The sequence below is a fragment of the Papio anubis genome, chromosome 6 (assembly GCF_008728515.1).
Source record: "Papio anubis isolate 15944 chromosome 6, Panubis1.0, whole genome shotgun sequence".
Classification (NCBI taxonomy): Eukaryota; Metazoa; Chordata; class Mammalia; order Primates; family Cercopithecidae; genus Papio; species Papio anubis.
This window is the reverse complement of record NC_044981.1, coordinates 137238952-137257504: the sequence shown is the minus strand read 5'-3', so window position 1 is coordinate 137257504 and position 18553 is coordinate 137238952. Positions and strand designations below refer to the sequence as shown.

The following is an 18553-nucleotide window of genomic DNA, read 5'->3' as shown; positions in this document are numbered from 1 at the left end:
AATATTTTTAATTCCAACCCAAGTAATCAGAGATCTTAAGTGCTTGGTTTTTATTGCAAAGTGCCTGGCATGAGGTAATTTGCTTTTGATAGCTGATTAACAGAGGATTTAGAGAGTGAGAGTTTAATAGTGTTTGTTCAGCACTGTTCATGTGGAATTTCTGACTAGTGGGTTGTTCTTATCACTAACCAGGTATGCCTTATAGAATAGAAATAATTTGTGAGATAAATCCGTAGATCTGAGATCCCTTAAGAGCTTTCATGTTTCTTCTGTGATTGGGGCACTATACAAACATTGAATTTATTGACTTGTTTCCCTAGGCGTGCTGATATCATGAAGTGAGAGTGCTCTTAGTAGCAGTGCTAAATATTCTAGCCATTGGATAAGTGTCGCCCCTGTAGTATGGGATAAATCTCAATTTCAGGCTATTCGTGGGTCTGTTGGGAAGGTCTGCTCAGTTCTATGGTTGCAGGTGTTTACAGCTGAGCCCTCATCCCTAGTTTCCGGTGATTTTCCCCGGGGTTCTGCCTGTCTATAGTGTCCCACTGAAACAACTAGTTAGCAATACTCTTTGATATTTTGAATCACAGAGCATTCCAAAATAATTTCTATTTAACATGTCTTAACTCTTTGAAAACCTTTATAACAAGAAATAGGAATAAAATATTCACAAAACAGGAACTTAAGATGTCCAAGACATGAAAATAATACTGACTTCATGGCATCAAAGAAATGCAGATTATTAGATTTTAAAAGTTAGTTACAATGCTGGCAAGAGTGAGGTTGTTTTTAGCTCATGAAGGGTAGAATGGTATACCTTCAATGGAGAGCAGTGTGCCTCATGGACTCCCTTGGCACTTGTGATTCTCTTCTGAGTATATCCTAAGGAAACAATCAGACATTAAGCTGAAGTTCCGTAATGAGTCCATGATCTTTGAGAGGCTACTGATATAGTAGAAAGGTTAAAAGCAGGAATGCCAGAACCGGTTATGTGGCTTGGAATCCTGTTCCACCAGTTACCACTTCTGTGCAGTTAGGAAGTTAATTTCTCCACACTTTGAGTTTTCTCATCTGTCAAATGAAGATAATAATAGTATCTACCTCCTACATTGTACAGAGAATTAGGTAAATTAATTTATGTAAAGTACTTGGAACCCTGCCTGGCACAGAGTAAGCAACTGTATAAGTATCAGTTATTATCAGGGGTGTTACTGTAAAAATTTGAGAAAAATTCAGCAGTGGAGTCATTTTTTTAAGTGATAGTAAATATATATGAAAAGATATTTAGCCACTAAAATAATGATTTTGAGCAATATTTAATTACATGGAAGATGTTTAAAATAACTGAGTTAGACATAAAAAGTATATACAAAAAATTCTAATTTGATTTTAAGATGCATTTGCATAGAAAACAGGAAAGTGACAAACTATTTTTTCTCACTAATAGGATCATAAGAGATTTGTTTTCCTTTTTCACATTTTTATTTGTTATCCATATGTATTGTAATTATAATTATTGAACATTATTACAATTATGTATCATCCGATTTTTATATTTTTGACTTTTTAAAAGCAAATGCATATTCATTTTGACATATTTTACTTTCTCTTCCTTCTTTTAAAGCTACTAATATTTCACTTCCTCAAAATCTTCTCCCACACATCATCTGCTTGGTATTTTCTTGCATTTAGCTCTCTTGCTTTATGTATAGATCAGCTCCAAGCCTGTTTCTTCAAGAATAAGCAGACCAAGTAAAACGACTTAAGAGATTTTAGTGGTGAGGACTTTCTCCTGGAAGTTTAATCCCAAGAATGTGGCTTAGATGATGATGGCACTGTGTCCTCTCTACATTTCATGCACTCACCCTTCTCTTCTACTCTTCCCTGAATGAACTTGGCACTTTAGTGGGGTCAGAATCCTCAGTAATCCCACACGTACAGGAGAAAAATTCCTGCCTCCAAGCCTTTGCTGTCCTTGCTAGCTGGAATTTCCCTCCACATTTCTTCCTTTAAAATCAGTCTTCCGCACCAAGTTTATACTTAATTCCATGAATACTTTCCAACCCATCTATTGTATGCTGACTTCAGTTCTTTTGGCACTTAAGCATTTGTACCACAAATGAACTAAATATTGGCTTACTTTATTGCTTAGTTGTTCTTTTTTTTTTTTTTTTTGAAACAAACTCTTGCTGTGTTGCCCAGGCTGGAATGCAGTGGTACTATCTCGGCTCACTGTAACCTCTACGTCCAGGGTTCAAGCAATTCTCCCGTGTCAACCTTTGGAGTAGCTGGGACTATAGGCATGCGCTACCATGCCAGGCTAATTTTTTGCATTTTTAGTAGAGACAGGGTTTAACCATGTTGGTCAGGCTGGTCTCGAACTCCTGACCCCAAATGATCCGCCCTTCTCGGCTTCCCAAAGTGCTGGGATTACAGACATGAACCACTGCGCTGGGCCAGTTCTTATAGTAAGCTTATAGAAGTTGTGTTTTATATTACTCAATGTCCTTCTATTTTCTAGTACAGCGTTATCCACATGCACGTAGAACACAGGAAAATCGGATGTTGTTGTGTTGATGACATTCTTAGAGATAAAGTATGAGTGTTCTGTTTCATCATCCCCTTTGCTCATCCTTCTATTTTCCTTGTTTTCAAGATCAGAATGTTATATCATTTGGATTCTCAGTCTTACAGATATTTGCCTGAAGACTTGATAATAGATTTTTGTTTCTAACATCTAAAACTTAAAGGGTTTAATTGCAGAGAGCACCACAGTTAGCAAATGCATTTATAATAGGGGGCTAGTAGTATAATATACAAATTAATCCTAGTTGCAAAGACAATCCTATCAACTTTAAAATATTGCTTGTTTGATCTAGACAATTTTATGACTCTGTCCGATAATTATTAAGTTTATAAATGTGTTAGAATTTTATAGGTCCATTTCCTGGAAAGGACCAAATCCCAGGGAATGTTGTCACATACCTGCTCTCATAGTTTAGACTGGGGTTTCTAAAGTGAAGTTCATGCATCACATGAAGGTACAGGAAGACACTGTTAGAATGTCTTTGTTTTCATGACTTCTATTTTAGTTATATGCCTTATAATTATTAGTAGAGAAGATGTGTTTTTATAAGTAAAAGTAATTAGAGGCTTATGCTCAGATACTTTTATTGATGTGGAATAAAAAGTGGAGACCACTAATCTAAATAAAAGGCCACTAATCTAAATACCGTTTCATAACCTGAAGTCAGTTTCTGTTACTTAGCCGTAACAAGTCAAAAATCAACTTATTAAACATAAACTCTGTGTCCAGCCTGAACAGAGAGTTGTGATGTGTGCATAATTCTGCATGGATGAACAGCATAAGACACATTCCTTGCCTTTAGAGAGTTTACAGTCTGATTGGAAGGAATATGGGCATAAGGAACAATAATTAGAAAATGACACAAGGGGCCAGGCATGGTGGCTCATGCCTGTAATTCCAATACTTTGGGAGGCCAAGGCAGGTGGATCACTTGAGATCAAGAGTTCAAGACCAGCCTGGCCAACATGATGAAACCCTGTCTCTACTAAAAATACAAAAATTAGGCAGGTGTGGGGGCACGTGCCTGTAATCCCAGCTGCAGGGGAGTGTGAGGCAGTGAGGCAGGAGAATCGCTTGAACCTGTGAGGCGGAGGCCGCAGTGAGCTAAGATCGCACCCCTGCACTCCAGCCTGGGTGACAGAGTGAAACACCATCTCAAAAAAGAAATAACGTAAAGAAAATGACACAAGGTAGCATAAGTGTGCACTGAGAAACTTAGCAGTATGAGTTTGTCAGTGTAAAATTGCTGTAGAAAGTGTGATAGGAGTGACATAGTACATGGTGATTCTGCATTCTCAGAATGTTCCAAAGACTCTTATAGGATAAAATAATTCTTTGATTATCAGGTCAGTTCTTAGTCCACCTACCCAAGTAAGCTGTGCTTGAACTCTCTCCTGGACCCAGATGTTAACTGGATGAACAAAAAGCTCATCGAATTAACATCTGGGCCCAGGAGGCAACTGGTAAATAATTTTTACCAATTTTCTTAATGGCATGCCTGCATTTCCTTTAAATTATAAGAGAACGTGGCAGAATGGACATGTTGAGAAAGTAATAAAGTTTTTGGAGCAGTGATAGTGTATAAAAGTAATTTAAACAGTGATAGTGTATAAAAGTAATTTAAAGTCAGCGTATTAGTTTCTTAGGGCAGCCATGACAGAGTACCAGAAGCTGAGTGGCTTTAAACATGTTTGTTCTCACTTTCTGGAAGCTAGATGTTCAAAATCAAGGTGTCAGCAGAGCCATGTTCCCCCTGAAACTGGTAAAAGAATCCTTCCTTTTCTCTTCCTAACTTCTGGTAGTTTGCTGGACCTTGGAGTTCCTTAGCTTGCAGCAGTATAGCTCCAAGTGTGGCCTGTGTCTACATGGCATTCTCTCTTTGTGTCTCTATCACTACATGGCCATCTTCTTATAAGGATTCCAGTCATATTGGATTAGGGCACCACACCACTCCAGTGTGATTTCATCTTAACTAACTGTATCTGTAGTGACCCTATTTCCAAATAAGATCACATTCGGGAGTACTGAGTATTATAACTTCAGCATACCTTTTTTTTGGAATGCTATAATTTAACCTATAATAGTAAGTAATGTCAACCCTTATATATAAATATGCCAAGACAATGCACAATTTCTTGTCAAATGATGCCTTCCCAGCTAAAACCCCATAGCCATGCAAAGTGGTTATGGGGTAAATGACAACTGGAAGAAAAGGAAGCCTCGTCTGCTATTTGTGTCAATTGTCTTGTGTCTGGGCTTTGGTATCTCAGGCCTTGGTAGAATTATTCATATAAACAATAATATGTACTATGTGGTTTTGATCTTTCTGGTAAAACTCCACGAAGTAATTTGTGGATCAGGATGGTTCTAAGGGTGTATTGGGTTTTTTGTTGTGATAATGTTACATAATTGTCTCCAAACCGCAGTGGGTTATATCCACAAATATGTATTTCACCTTCATGGATTTGCAGGTTGACTGTGGTTTAGCTACTCCTGGCTGGGTTCTGCAGGCTGGCCTTGGCAAAGGCTAAGTCGGATGCCAAAGCTGAGGTACAGGTTCGGGTCTGTTCCACATGTCTTCATCCTAGAATCCAAGCTGAAGAGGGAGAAGCAGCTACCTGGAGCATACTCTGCTGGTGGGGAGCAGAAACTTGCCAGGTCTCTTAGTGCTTCAAGTCAATATGAATATGACTATTAATCCTCACAGTCTATTGGTCAAAACAAGTCACATGAAAAATCAGATGTGGTCATATACTCTGTATACTAGTGCAAAGCATCACAGAGCTGCCCAGCAAAGGGTATGGATGTATAATTATCTTACAGCAAGGGAAGGAGTGCGTAATTAGGAACAACAATCCAGTCTACCAGAAAGCCATTTTCTTCTGAATTCTACAAGTTTTATGACAAGCAACTCAATAAACCCTTAAAAAAAAGTACGTATACCATAGACTTGATTTCTTAACCCAGTCTGCTAGAAATGTATAGTTGAATATTACACACATAATTTTTTTTTTTCCAAGAAGAGGTCCTTGTACTTCTCCATGCTGATTTAGTTTCACACTGGGCATATTCCCTGCTGCTTAGACACTTTTGGTTATGTCTCGTTCCTGAACCCACGTTTGTGTATTTATCACAGTCCATATTTTGCTAACCACAACACTACTTGCCTCTCTCCATTGTTACTAAGACATCTGAGGCAGAATCTGGCAGAAATGCTGTTGTCTTGAGTGTGCTCTTATAGATAACATTTTCGTCGGGGATAAAACTGTTTCTGGTTTATAGATTTGATTGTTAATTGTGTGGCACTATTGAAATATAACCCTGAATTGTGGTTTTCGGGGATGTCCTACTTTTAACACTTTCCCTACCAGCACTGGCCCATGTGACCCAGCCATTTTCTTACTTCCCTTTTAGCACTTCCTCTGTGTGTCATACGTTTTATTTGGCGTAACTTTTTCATGCCCCTGTTTTCTGATAATTTTATGTAAATCTTATCTCCCTTGTCAAAAATTGAAGTTTCTGTAGAGCACATTGGGTCCTTTTTATAGTCACAAGCTTCAGATAAATAGTACAGTTGTAGGCACAAAACAGGTTCTAAGTGCTTACTGAGTTGAAGAAAATTGCTCATAAATACATTACAAGGCACTATTTAGGAGTAAGCATAAGTTGTTTATTGCCACTTATACTCTCCATGTAACTATGCTGAAAGCACATTAAAAAAAGAATAATTCAGTTATTTTATTTTGCATTTTTACAGGTATGAATGTATGCCAGTATATTTTGAAAATGCATTCAATTGCAGATCTCATCCACAGAAGGCAAAGAAGTACATGGCCTTTTCTTTAGTGAAATGGCAGTTTAACTGGTAGATTGTCTCTTGTTGATAAAGTCTTAGAAGACACTCAAATTTAATTCTTGAAAAGGAGTGTTTGCTACTCATATACTGTATGTTTTTGGAAAAGCATTCCATTTATCTTTTAATGCCTTTCATCTATCCAGTTTTGTTGGTTTTATCAGTTAACTCTTAATTCAGATCCACGAAATAGCCCCCACCAAATAATAATAAGTAGTAATAGTAGTAGTGGTAACTACTGCTCACATTTTTTTTTTTTCTCTCTTGAAATTGATTGCATTGGGACCCTGTGTAAGACTAGGACACATGCATTGGTGATGGCATTTGCTGTGAGCGCAGGACCCTGGCACAGTGACTCACATTGGCACATATTCTCTGCAAGGATTTGGGGAATGAGATTGAGTTCTGTACCAGTCTAGAGACTCCAGAAGTTTGCAGCTTATTTCCTTTGGACTGGAGCTAGAATATGTCTGCAAAAAAATCAAATGGGCCAGAGACTGTATGGTTTAGGAATGAATCTGTCTGGTAGTATTAAAACGAATTCCAGAAGTAATTGAAAACAAACTTTTCTTCCCATGTCTCCTGTTTATTGATGCTACTTGGAGCCTAATGTCTTTAGATTTGTCTTAGAGATGACCTGAAGTGATCTTCCGGTGCCACAGCATAGTAGGGGTGTCTTCAGAAACTTCGCTGTGGGTGAGGCAGGCATCATATTTTTCACACCTCTTGTGACAGGTAATCAAAAACATGTCGCAGGTACCCAGTAGTGATTGATGGTGAGAAAGAGGATGTCTCTTATGACTAGGAGATGAGATCAGCAGATAGATTGTTCTGTTTTCATTACCTCCAGTAACTTTCTGTATGATAATGCAGATTTGGCCCTTCTAATCTTTGTGTGCAGGTAGAAAACTTCAAAACTGACTTCTTATACCTTATGAGTGTTAATGAGAGAATGCATTCAATATATTTAAAATATTTAGTAGAAATGTTGTAGAACTGTAATTTTTTAATTCTAGAAATGAGCTATAATTTTAGTGCTTAGAAAAAAGCAGGCTTTCATAATTTAAGAGCAACAAAGAAATAAATGTATTTTTTTAAAAAAAATCAAAATTCCAAATTCTGACTATCTGTATTTACCAATTCCATTTTCTGTGAGGAAATAGATTGGTTTCTTCTGTTCTCAAAACTTAAGGGGTAATTAATTTAGTGAATTAAGAGAATGTGCTTTCCAGTTAGCTCTTTAGAAACCTACTCAGTGCAATAAATAGTTGTTGAATGTACTGACATGTTTACTAAAGTGCATTTAGTATGAGTAGTAATGGCTAACCTCAATACAGGTCAGTATTTACATCCTTAAAGACAGTTGGCCATAAAGCTGTATTCACCCTCTTATTCTTTTTTTTTTTTTTTTTTTTTTTTTTTGAGACGGAGTCTCGCTGTCACCCAGGCTGGAATGTAGTGGCACAAAATCGTTTCATTGCAACCTCTGCTTTCCAGGTTCAAGCAATTCTCCTGCCTCAGCCTCCCGAGTAGCTGGGATTACAGGAATGCGCCATCACACTGGCTAATTTTTGTAATTTTAGTAGAGATGGGGTTTCACCATGTTGGTCAGGGTGACCTCGAACTCCTCACCTCAGGTGATCCACCCGCCCCTGCCTCCCATAGTGCTGGGATTACAGATGTGAGCCACCGCGCCCGGCCTCCGTCTTGTTCTTTTTAACTGTGGCTAAATCCAGGAAGAACTAGGCATCCATGTGAAAATTATGTGTAGTAATAGCCTACCCTTACAGGCCATTATTAGTGGTTCCTTCTTTGGGGTCAGACAGAGCTGATCATTCTGGCTGTAACTCTTATAGCTATTTGACCTTGAATAAATTCTTTAATTGTTCTAAAGTTCAGACTCTTTATCTGGAAAGAATTGAGATTAACTCCCTCATGCAGTCATAAAGATTAAACCAAGCAGTGTGTGTAACAGTATTGAACAAAAAATTTGGTGCATATGGTTAATGTTCAATAAATATTTAACTGTTTCCTGTCATCTTTATATTTACTAGGCCTGCCTAGCTTGTTAGTTTACTATTTGGGGCGGATTTGAATGTGGCTCTTCAGATATATTGAAAATGGTATTTCATGAACACTTGGATATTTGGATGCATGGAAATGTCAATGGATAGAATTTTCTGTTCCATGGGGCACCAGATTCTAGTCATTGATTTTTTTACACATTGAGTCTGTGTAACAGCCCTTTTGCAGATAAAGAAACTGAAGGTTAGAGAAATTAGGTAACTTACCCAAGGCTACATACCTTGTAGGTGGTGGAATCTGGATTTTAACCAGGCCTGTCTTATTTTAAAGGTAACCGTTGGCTAGGCACAGTGACTCACACCTGTAATCCCAGCACTTTGGGAGGCTGAGGTGGGCAGATCACCTGGGGTCAGTAGTTCAAGACCAGCCTGGCCAACATGGCGGAAGCCCATCTCTACTAAAAATACAAAAATTAGCTGGGCATGGTGGCAGGTGCCTGTAATCCCAGCTACTTGAGAGGGTGAGGCAGGAGAATAGCTTGAACCTAGGAGTCAGAGGTTGCAGTGAGCCAAGATCATGGCACTGCATTCCGGCCTGGATGACAGAGTGAGACTCCGTCTCAAAAAAAAAGAAAAAAGAAAAAAAAGGTACCCTCTGCCTTAATAGCATGGGTTAAGTGTTACTCAGATGAAGCACAGAGCATACGGAAAACAGAGAACTTCTCAGATGAAGCACAGAGCATATGGAAAACAGAGAACTTCTCAGGTATATGAAGTTTATAAAATCTCGGCTTTAAAGGAATTTCTGAACTTAAAAACATTTAATTTAAAAACTAATTTAAAATACTAGTTTGCTTGTGGGGCTTGATTTTCCTTTTAATAGTTATTCTCATTGGTTGTGGTACCCTTTCCTGGGGCATTTTGGTTGGCATGGTTATGGGAAGGGCGCTACTGGCGTTTAGTTGGGGGCAAGCAGCGGTGCCAAATGCCCTGTAATGAGTGAGGCAGTCCAAGAAAATGAAGAATTGACCCTTATACTTGGGAATTTCATATCTTCTTCTGTAGGAGCAATATGAATCTATAATATGTCTTCTAATGAACTGTGTCTGAGAATTTACATATTGGAATACCCATGATCAAATACTTTCCTTTGGGGCATCATGATGATTTTATAAAATTAAATGTGTAAGTAGGTTCCATGATCTATGAATTTCATCTCAATATTATGAAGGGCGTATAATAAAATGGTTTACATATTTATTTAGATGAGGTGTTGAATTTGATAAGGCTGAGAACTGCGTCTCTACAGTAGTCATATAAAACAGTTGCTCAGTATGTGCTCTGTCACTCTTGAAGATGAGGAAGCCATTCCATCTGCAGGCAGCTGTTTGCACCTACCTCTCAGACAGTTCTTCCTTATACTGAGCCGTGGACCTCTCTCCCTCCACATCTAATGTCTAATTCTAGGTTTACCTCTTTGGAGATCTGTCTATCAAGCCTAAATCCTTTATTGGATAAAGATCCTTCAGATGTTTAAAAACAGCTGTCATTTAATCCAAGTCTTCTCTCCTGACCAACTCCTTTGACTAATATTCTTAAAATCTAGTTTTATGCCATTTAACCATCCTGTTTGTTCTAATTTCCCTATAGTGTGAGATCCCTAGATAAATGCAGTAATCCTGATGGAGTCTAATCCTCAAAAAGGGTGTGACAGACTATTATAATCTGTTTATTCTGTGTTGATAGCACTAGTGGGTTTTTTGGAGGCGGGTGGGGAGGAAGGTGCACAGTGGAATTACCCAACTGTAATTCCATATATGAACCTTACTGTCATCTAAAACCACAAATCATATTCACTTGTGCTAACACTAAACTGTACCGCTCTCATTTCTTAGTACCTCACCAGTAAAACCTGAGATTCATTGGGAGCAAATTTCCACCTCATAATAATTGACTCCTTTCTACAGACAGCCGAGGGCTTTTGAATCCTAATGCTGCTATCCAGGATGTTATTAAGTACCTACCTCTCCAAATGGCTGATAAGGGAGGCCTCTATGTTTTTGTTCAAGTTAGTGGGAAATATACTCATGAGGACAGAGCATAAGAAAAAATACTGTATTAAGCTATTAACGTTCCCTCTCCAGGTTCAGAATGGATTTCAGCTCTCAGAGCAACTGAGGTTGGTCAGTCAGTCAACACATACCTCTTGGTACAGTGATTCAGTGATTTCCTTTATTCATCTAATCATATAAACATCCACCTACACACCCAACCCACATTTCTCCATCTTATCCATAAGCAGACAAGAGAAATGTATCAAATGCCTCTTAAGTGCAGTTACATGTGTTTTCCTCATTTTCCTAATCCACTAGAATAGTAGCTATGTCAGGGAGGGAAATTAGGTCAGTGTGATTTGACTAAGCCAGCATTCCCTGAATGTCCTCTCTTCTACCAGCCCTTGCACTCCAGCCATACCAGATCACTCAGGATTCCCCGAACACCACACATTCCTGCCAGAGGCTTACACATCCTCATTCTGCCTGATAAGCCTGACCTCTTCTGCATCCACCATCTGGGAAACTCCTGCACCTCCTTCCCAGCCCAGCACTGGCATCACCTGTGACGTTGCCGGGACACTCCTTCCCTTTGAGGCAGTGTAAGTTGCTCAATGCTCTGTGCTCTGTGGTTCCTTGTGACCACTAGTATCAGAGCACTCACATCTCATTTTATCAGCTGATAAGTTATAGTTGCCTCTTCTTCCTGAGCTTCCTGGCTGATGAATGCTGTCTTCCTCTTTGTGTCTGCAGCAGAATACTTGGTCCATGGTAGATGTTTCCAAAAGCGACCCACTTGTCCTGCCGAATCGTTGGCTTTCTGGGATCATTCTAGATCTCAGGGTCCACTGCTCCCTTCTCTATTTTCTTACCAAACTGCCTTAAATGATCATTTCTAAAATTTTCCTGGGAATCTATGTGATGATATGCTTCAGTGTATAGTTTGCACAATTACCCTTTCTAAATTAAAATGCATTTGCCTGTTTTCAGGCTTCTGGCATTTTCTACATCTTCTACAGTTCCTCACCCCACCAGTGACTTTTTAGAAATCTCGTTTGCATGTTATTTTCTAAGAGAGAACTTGTAAAATGATCTATCTAGCCCAGAGATGGGTCTTCATTTAGAGTATGTAGGAGATTTGATGGCATCTCTTGACTCATCTTAGGTAAAAGACCACTGAAGCTCACATTTGTTTAATTTTTCTCGGGTCAAATGTGAGCACCCTAGGCAGAGAATAATGGAATAGGAGTTGATAAGTTCTCCATTCATTTTGCCATTCAAAGATGTCAAACCCTTTCCCAAATAGCAGATCCGGAGCCCATCCTTGATCATCACCTTGCTTCATCACCAGGAATAACTTTTTAGTTATTTGTTGCCATTCATTTTTGGGCTTGTTGTTGTTGTTGCTGCATTGTTTTTGTAACAAGCATTTATTTATTTGGGGGGTATTATCTGATTGCTCCCCTTTTAAGTTGTTTTTTTTGTTTTTGTTTTTGTTTTTTGAGACAAAGTCTCGCTCTGACATCCAGGCTGGAGTGCGGTGGCACAGTCATGGCTCACTCCAACCTCCGCCTCTCAGGTTCAAGCAATCCTTGTGTCTCAGCTACCTACGTAGCTGGGACTATAGGCATGTGCCACCACACCTGGCTAGTTTTTGTGTTTTTAGTAGAGATGGAGTTTTGCCATATTGGCTAGGCTAGTCTCGAACTCCTGACCTCAAGCCATCCACCTGCCTTGGCCTCCCAAAGTGCTGGGACTATAGGCATGAGCCACTGCGCCTGGATACCCTTGTAAGTTTGTGGCACACGTTTATATCTGGTTCTGTGTCCTTCCCAGGTTTCTCTAAAGTTATAGGGAGTGTTCAAATTTCTGACCTTGTTTAACATTGAAATTTGAATATTCTTGCTTTGTTTAGATGACAGTGTGGCTTTGAGAGACGGAACACCTGTTATATTTTGGTACAAATATAACTATTTTCTAGGAGGAAATGCCTGCATAGAAAGGTCCATTTTGGTCTGTTCCTTACGTGATGAAACACAGTGTGACCATTGTGTACTCCTGTCATCATTTCATTTGTATATTAAGAAACATGTTGTTGGGAAAACAGCTGATGGGCCTCATGGATATACTGCTGTTTTTCTAGTCCTGACTTGTTATACTTGAATATTCAAGGAACTGCAGTATGTTGGAGGTGAATCCAAAAAGTCATGCTTTGCTGTGTGGGTCCACAGCTGTGTGACCCACAGCTGGGAGACTGAGAGGTACTAATTAATTTCCTTAACTCAACAGCACTGGCTGTGCTGCGGCAGTGATTTAAATCCAGTCTGGTATACACTCCAGTGTCTTTCAATAACCTTTGGAGCCAGAAAGCATTTGGAGATGAGCTAGAAAAAGTAGTCCAGAGTTGACAACATCGAATGCTGCAGCTCAGAATTTGCAAGTTAAGACACATGTACCTAGCCACTGGGACGGGGAGATCATTGAGGACCTCCAGCTGTGTAACCCCCAGCTGTGTGGGTCAGTTTGATGTAGTTAAGGGGTCTCTGCTGGTTCTGTTCTTTTAAATGGTGCCATGTGTACAAACAAGGAACACTTTGCTGATGATTCAAAAAATACTTTGTCTTCATCACAGCTCTTTTGAAGTAAGGATTTTTATGTGCTATTTTTACTTGAATAATGAACTGGATTTAAGTTTAAATTGACTATCCTGATTTAAGATTGCAAAAAAAAAAATATTTAGATGGAAGATTCATCTTATGCTTTCTCATGAAATTCTTTTTGGTCTGCAATACACGGTAAATGCAGGAGACTCTTAGAAGTCAGCAATTAGATGAGTCAAGAGTGTATTGATGTGAAGGAAAGTCAACATTAAATGAACAAAGGGCTTTTAAGAAGCCCATTATGACCACTTATAATGGAAAATGTAGTTCCCATTAGAGATTGATTTAAGGAGCCCTGGTTTGTCACTGAAGCATGAAGGCTGCAGTGTGGTGTTTTGTGCAAATCATTTTTATAGCATTCTCTACTGAGCTCCTTCTGGTTAATCTGTTGGTGTGTCTAAACCTGTAAGAACTGCATCTATCTTGTTTAAGGAATATAAAAATTTCCAGAAACTTAAACCAAAGATTAGCATATTTTTCATTTATCTCATAGGATATTGAAAAATTTTTAAAACACCTTACTGGTTGTAATCAGACACAGCAGCACCAGATGTCAACTCTTGGATAATTTAATCTTTTTGTCTTGTGCATATTTTCATAAATATTTTTCTACTTGAACACAATATCAGTTTCTGGCTCAGCTTAAAGTATAAAAATTTTCCAATTAGATTGCTGTAACTTCATTTTTATTCATGACCGAAAATTTAATAGAGATCATTACTTTTTTGACTTGTAGGAGATGAACTTTAAAATAAACCACCTGACCCAGGGCAGGGCAGAGAGCCTAGGATTCTGATCCTTTCTGGAGTCTGAGGGAGGCTGGCATGAGACTCCATCCTCTATCCCTAAGTAATTCTTAATTTGGGAGGGATTTTTGGATTTGTATTGGTCTGCCATGTAATTGACCTTATCCCCAGTTGTGGATTAATTTAACTCCTTGCTTAGCTTTTATATGGATTTTCTGCCTACTTATGTGCCAGTTATTTAGAGAAGTATAGTAAAAGTGAAACATGGTAGTTTTGACTCAAAGGAATTTATGGTTGGGGCGAGGAGATCAAGTGAAATGCTGTTGTCACACCGTATATGATTAAGTGCCTTGCAGTAAGTGATAGGTAATATATGAAGTAAGCTCTTTAGGGGAGAGAAGGGCACACAAGTGGTCAGGAAAGCCTTTGAAGTAGAATTGGGCCTTGTCAGAAGGAGGAGCCTGGCAAGGTTGCCTCATGCCTGAGGAAAGAGTGAGGATAAAGGTGCAGAGTTGGGGAGGAGCCCAGGGCGTTCAAACCACAGCGTGAAACTGAGCTCATGAGAGTTAGACGCTCAAACGCCTTCTTTCCTTTTTCTTGTTTCCTCTTGCACTTGAATTCTTGAATGAGTACTAACTACCCCAATTCATGGTAGCATGACTTCCACTCCCAGTACGTCACTAATGCAGTCCTGTTGGAGGTCCTCAATGACCTCCCTGTCCCAGTGGCTAGGTACGTGTGACTTAACTTGAGACTTCTATGCTGCAGCATTGGATATTGTTGACTCTGGACTACTTTTTCTAGCTCATCCCAAATGCTTTCTGGCTCCAAAGGTTATTGAAAGACACTGGAGTGTATACTAGACTGGATTTAAATCGCTGCCGCAGCACAGCTAGTGCTGTTGAATTAAGGAAATTAATTAGTACCTCTCAGCCTCAGTTTAATGGAAATGAGGACATCTAAATCATAGTGTGGTTGAAGGATAAAAAGATAACATAGGGATAATATGTTGAAATAAATGGCTCTTGGTAGGCAGGCATCAAGATTAGTTCCCTTTCCGTACCTGGTAGCCACTCTTTCCTTGCCCGAGTGTGCCTATCCCCTTTCACTTCTATCCCTTTGCTCTGGCATTCCCACTTTCTGGAATGCCCTATCGCTGTTTTTTACCCATTGAAATCCTAACCACTCTGAAAGGTTTATCACCTGAAGCAGAATTGAACTTTGCATCTTTTGGATTCCTAATATTATTCATTGGACAGCACCAAGATACTACCCTACAGTTTAGTTATCTGCACAGTCATATTTTCCTGACTGGATGAAAAACTCTTTGAGGGTGAAGTCCAAGTCAGGGATATGAAGATAAACTAGTGAGAGCTGAGACTGTGTACTCCCTTGTTTCTGTACAGGGCTGCGTGAATAGTTGTCAGGCTTCCAAGGTGATCTCATCATCATACTGTTTTTTCTCCTTTTCTTCCTAACTACAAGCATATGCTGATTTTTTCTAATTCCTTTCCTCTAGCCTTTACTGCCCTTCTGTGCTTTCGATGTAATCAAACGTCTGGTGAATGTCCCCAGCTCCACTATCCCATAGCCGTCTCAAAGGCACCATGTCCACAACCGATCTCTTACCTCCTTCTGCTCCCCTGTCCTACATGCAGCGTGCCCTCTTCATGTATATTGTACCAGATCTTTGGTGTCATAGCCCACACAGTTCCTGAAGCAGAAACTTGGAGAGCATCCTTCATGCCTTACTTTCCTTGTTATCTACACTGCATGAGTCACCAAATCTCAACTCATCAGCCTCCCAAGTATTTCTTGAGTCCATCCCTCCTCTTTCTATGTCAACTACTGCTGCCTAGGTTTGGGTGCTCCTCCCTCAATTAGTTTTACTGTAATTTCTTTTTAGTGAATCTACTTCACCCTGTCCTTAAGTCCTCTCAAGTCCATCCTCTACCTCTGCTTTCTGATGCTACACTACCTCATGGAAAACCCTCTGGTGGCGTCTTTTCATATACATCGCAGATGAGAAAATCGGTTTTATCTCGTGGACCAGCTCTGATCGATTTGGTAATGGTTCTGCAAATGCTGCCGCTGGGTTCAGCATGAGCAATTGGTGGCATCTGACAAGGTACATTGAAGGGGGTGGGCCGCACATAGCCTAGCTAGGATTAAGTCCAAGCTCCTTAGAGTGGCATACTAGGCTTTCCGTGACCCAGATCCCGCCCATGTCTTCATCCTCAGCTCACTTTACCCTGGAACAGCAGGGAACTATTTTGTCTTCTTGCTTTTGTTCAATCGAAACCTGCTTGCTCGTACCCTTTACCTAGGAAATGCATTTGTGTTTTTTTTTTTCAGACGGAGTTTTGCTCTTGTTGCCCAGGCTGGAGTGTGACGGAGTGGTCTCGGCTCACTGCAAACTCCACCTCCCAGATTCAAACAATTCTCCTGCCTCAGCCTCCCAAGTGCTGGGATTACAGGTGCCCACCACCACACCCGGCTAATTTTTGTATTTTTAGTAGAGGCGGAGTTTCACTATGTTGGCCAGGCTGGTCATGAACTCCTGACCTCAGGTGATCCATCCACCTCGGCCTCCCAAAGTGCCGGGATTACAGGCGTGAGCCCCTGCGCCCGGCCAGAAATCCATTCTTAACCTACAACCTTAGTGTGTGCTCAGGGTACCTGGGGTGGGCCTTGCATAGGGTTAAGTGTTATTTAATTTTTTTTTTAATTGGCAAATAGAAATTATATATATTATATTTTTTCAATGATATTTTGAAAATATACATTAGAAAATGGCTAAATTGAGCTAATTAAGTATTTTTCCTGAGGCCTCTTTTTCAGCAGTACATATAACATTGTCTTGAAATCTTAAGTGTCTCTCCGGAAAGACAATATATACTGTTAGAGCAAATATCATGGCTTTATCTTTGGCCTCTGGTACTTATCATACTCCCTTTCGTGTAGTATGTATGTAATTTGTTTACTGAATTGAAATGAATTAGTAAATAATTTTGATTGTGAATACACTTTGCTTTATTTATTTATATTTACTAATTTTTTTTTTTTTTTTTTTGAGACAGAGTCTCCCTTTGTCACCCAGGCTGCAGTGCAGTGGTGCCATCTCGGCTCATTGCAACCTCGGCCTCCTCGGTTCAAGCGATTCTCGTGCCTCAGCCTCTCGAGTAGCTGGGATTACAGGTGTGCACCACCATGCCTGGCTAATTTTTGGTATTTGTAGTAGAGAAGTGGTTTCACCCTGTTAGTCAGGCTGATCTCAAACTACCAATCTCAAGTGTTCTGCCTGCCTCGGCCTCCCAAGGTGCTGGGATTACAGGTGTGAGCCACGGCTCAGCCTGCTTTTTTTAAATTTAAATTCGATTGGTGAACTTCAGGGTGAAAGGACAAGTTTTAGGAATGTTAGTGCTCTGCAGAAATTAGGCCGGTGAATCAGGCAATAAGTAGACATTGGAAATTTTTGAGCAGGGAAATGGCATGATGAAAGTGGTATTTAAGGAAGCTTGATCTGGAGACAACCTTTTATATTATAGGCTTAAGCCACTGCTGGCAAGCGTGGGTGAGGGTCGCAGGAGGGGGAGAAGAGGGAGAGGCAAGGGTTTAAAGCCATGCTGAGGAACAGCTTCCTGTGTCTTTGTACTTTCATTTCCACATTTGCTCAAGTGGGATGTACTTGCTGGCATGTTTCCGAAAATAAAATAGAGTGCTGAAGTTATTTTTATTTTTTAAAAAAGAACATTCTTGTAAAACACCTAAGTGAGCCATTTTACATAATTATCTGAGACATATTCATTATTAATTGCTTGGGAAGAGAGATTATGAGTTCAATTTTTTTAAAATAATTAGCATCTACATAGTTAGGCTACAATCTTCCAAAGTCAGTGAAGGTTTTTATTTTGGCATGTTTTAAAATATATGAGGGAAATACTTCAGTTTGGTTTTCCATCAGGTTTTGCTTGATAGTTTAACATCTCCATTCTGATTGTAGTTTCTCCCATGTAACATTTGCATTTCATATTTGACTCATGTGACAGTCTTTCCTGGTTAAAGTTTATTTTTCATTTGTTTTGGTCCATGTAGTTCTACTCCATTTTATTCTTCACATTGGCCAGTGTAAACTTTTAAGTTTACGGTTGCTTTGTTATTTTTTCTTACAGGGTTATGACTCATTATTAAAAAGAGGGACTTTTTCCAAATACTTTGCACTTTTGATTGTGTATTATGGATACCAAGGAAGAGAAGAAGGAACGGAAACAAAGTTATTTTGCTCGGTAAGCATTCATTTTACAAAATTGTTATCAGTACTTTAAAGAAATATTTGAGCGGACTTTGTCCTCAAGTATTACTTTGCATTTTGTGTTTTGTGCTTGTTCATAAATAGAGCAGGTAACCAGGAGAAGTAAACTATACTTTGCTTCATCCATTTTATTCATATTAGAGGATTGTAACATTTGGTTCTTCTCTTTCTAGCTTTGACACTTCTCTCAGGCCAGTGTTGCTCAGCAAATCCAGCTGTCATACTCTGACCTGCAAATTGCTCCGAATCCCATGTTTAGCAACCTACCTTGAATTTTAAATCCTAAGTGCTTCGCTCCTACTGTTCTGTAGCTTAAT

The 18553-nt window shown here is 39.5% G+C and overlaps 1 protein-coding gene across 8 annotated transcripts in view; it reads left to right on the top strand.

Annotated features, from left to right (window-relative positions):
- Positions 1 to 18553, top strand: part of NCOA7 (nuclear receptor coactivator 7) — a 155674-nt gene that overhangs the window by 16911 nt on the left and 120210 nt on the right. For 5 of the 8 annotated variants that reach the window (XM_003898224.4, XM_017958354.3, XM_017958355.3 and 2 more), the window contains exon 2: positions 18097 to 18210. In XM_003898224.4, coding sequence (XP_003898273.1) covers positions 18161 to 18210 — 50 coding nt within the window. In that variant the 5' untranslated portion in view covers positions 18097 to 18160. Of the gene's footprint in view, positions 1 to 9052; positions 11121 to 17066; positions 17123 to 18096; positions 18211 to 18553 lie in introns of those variants that run through there. The other 3 variants (XM_021937914.2, XM_009206159.3, XM_009206162.4) reach the window with 3 other exon arrangements.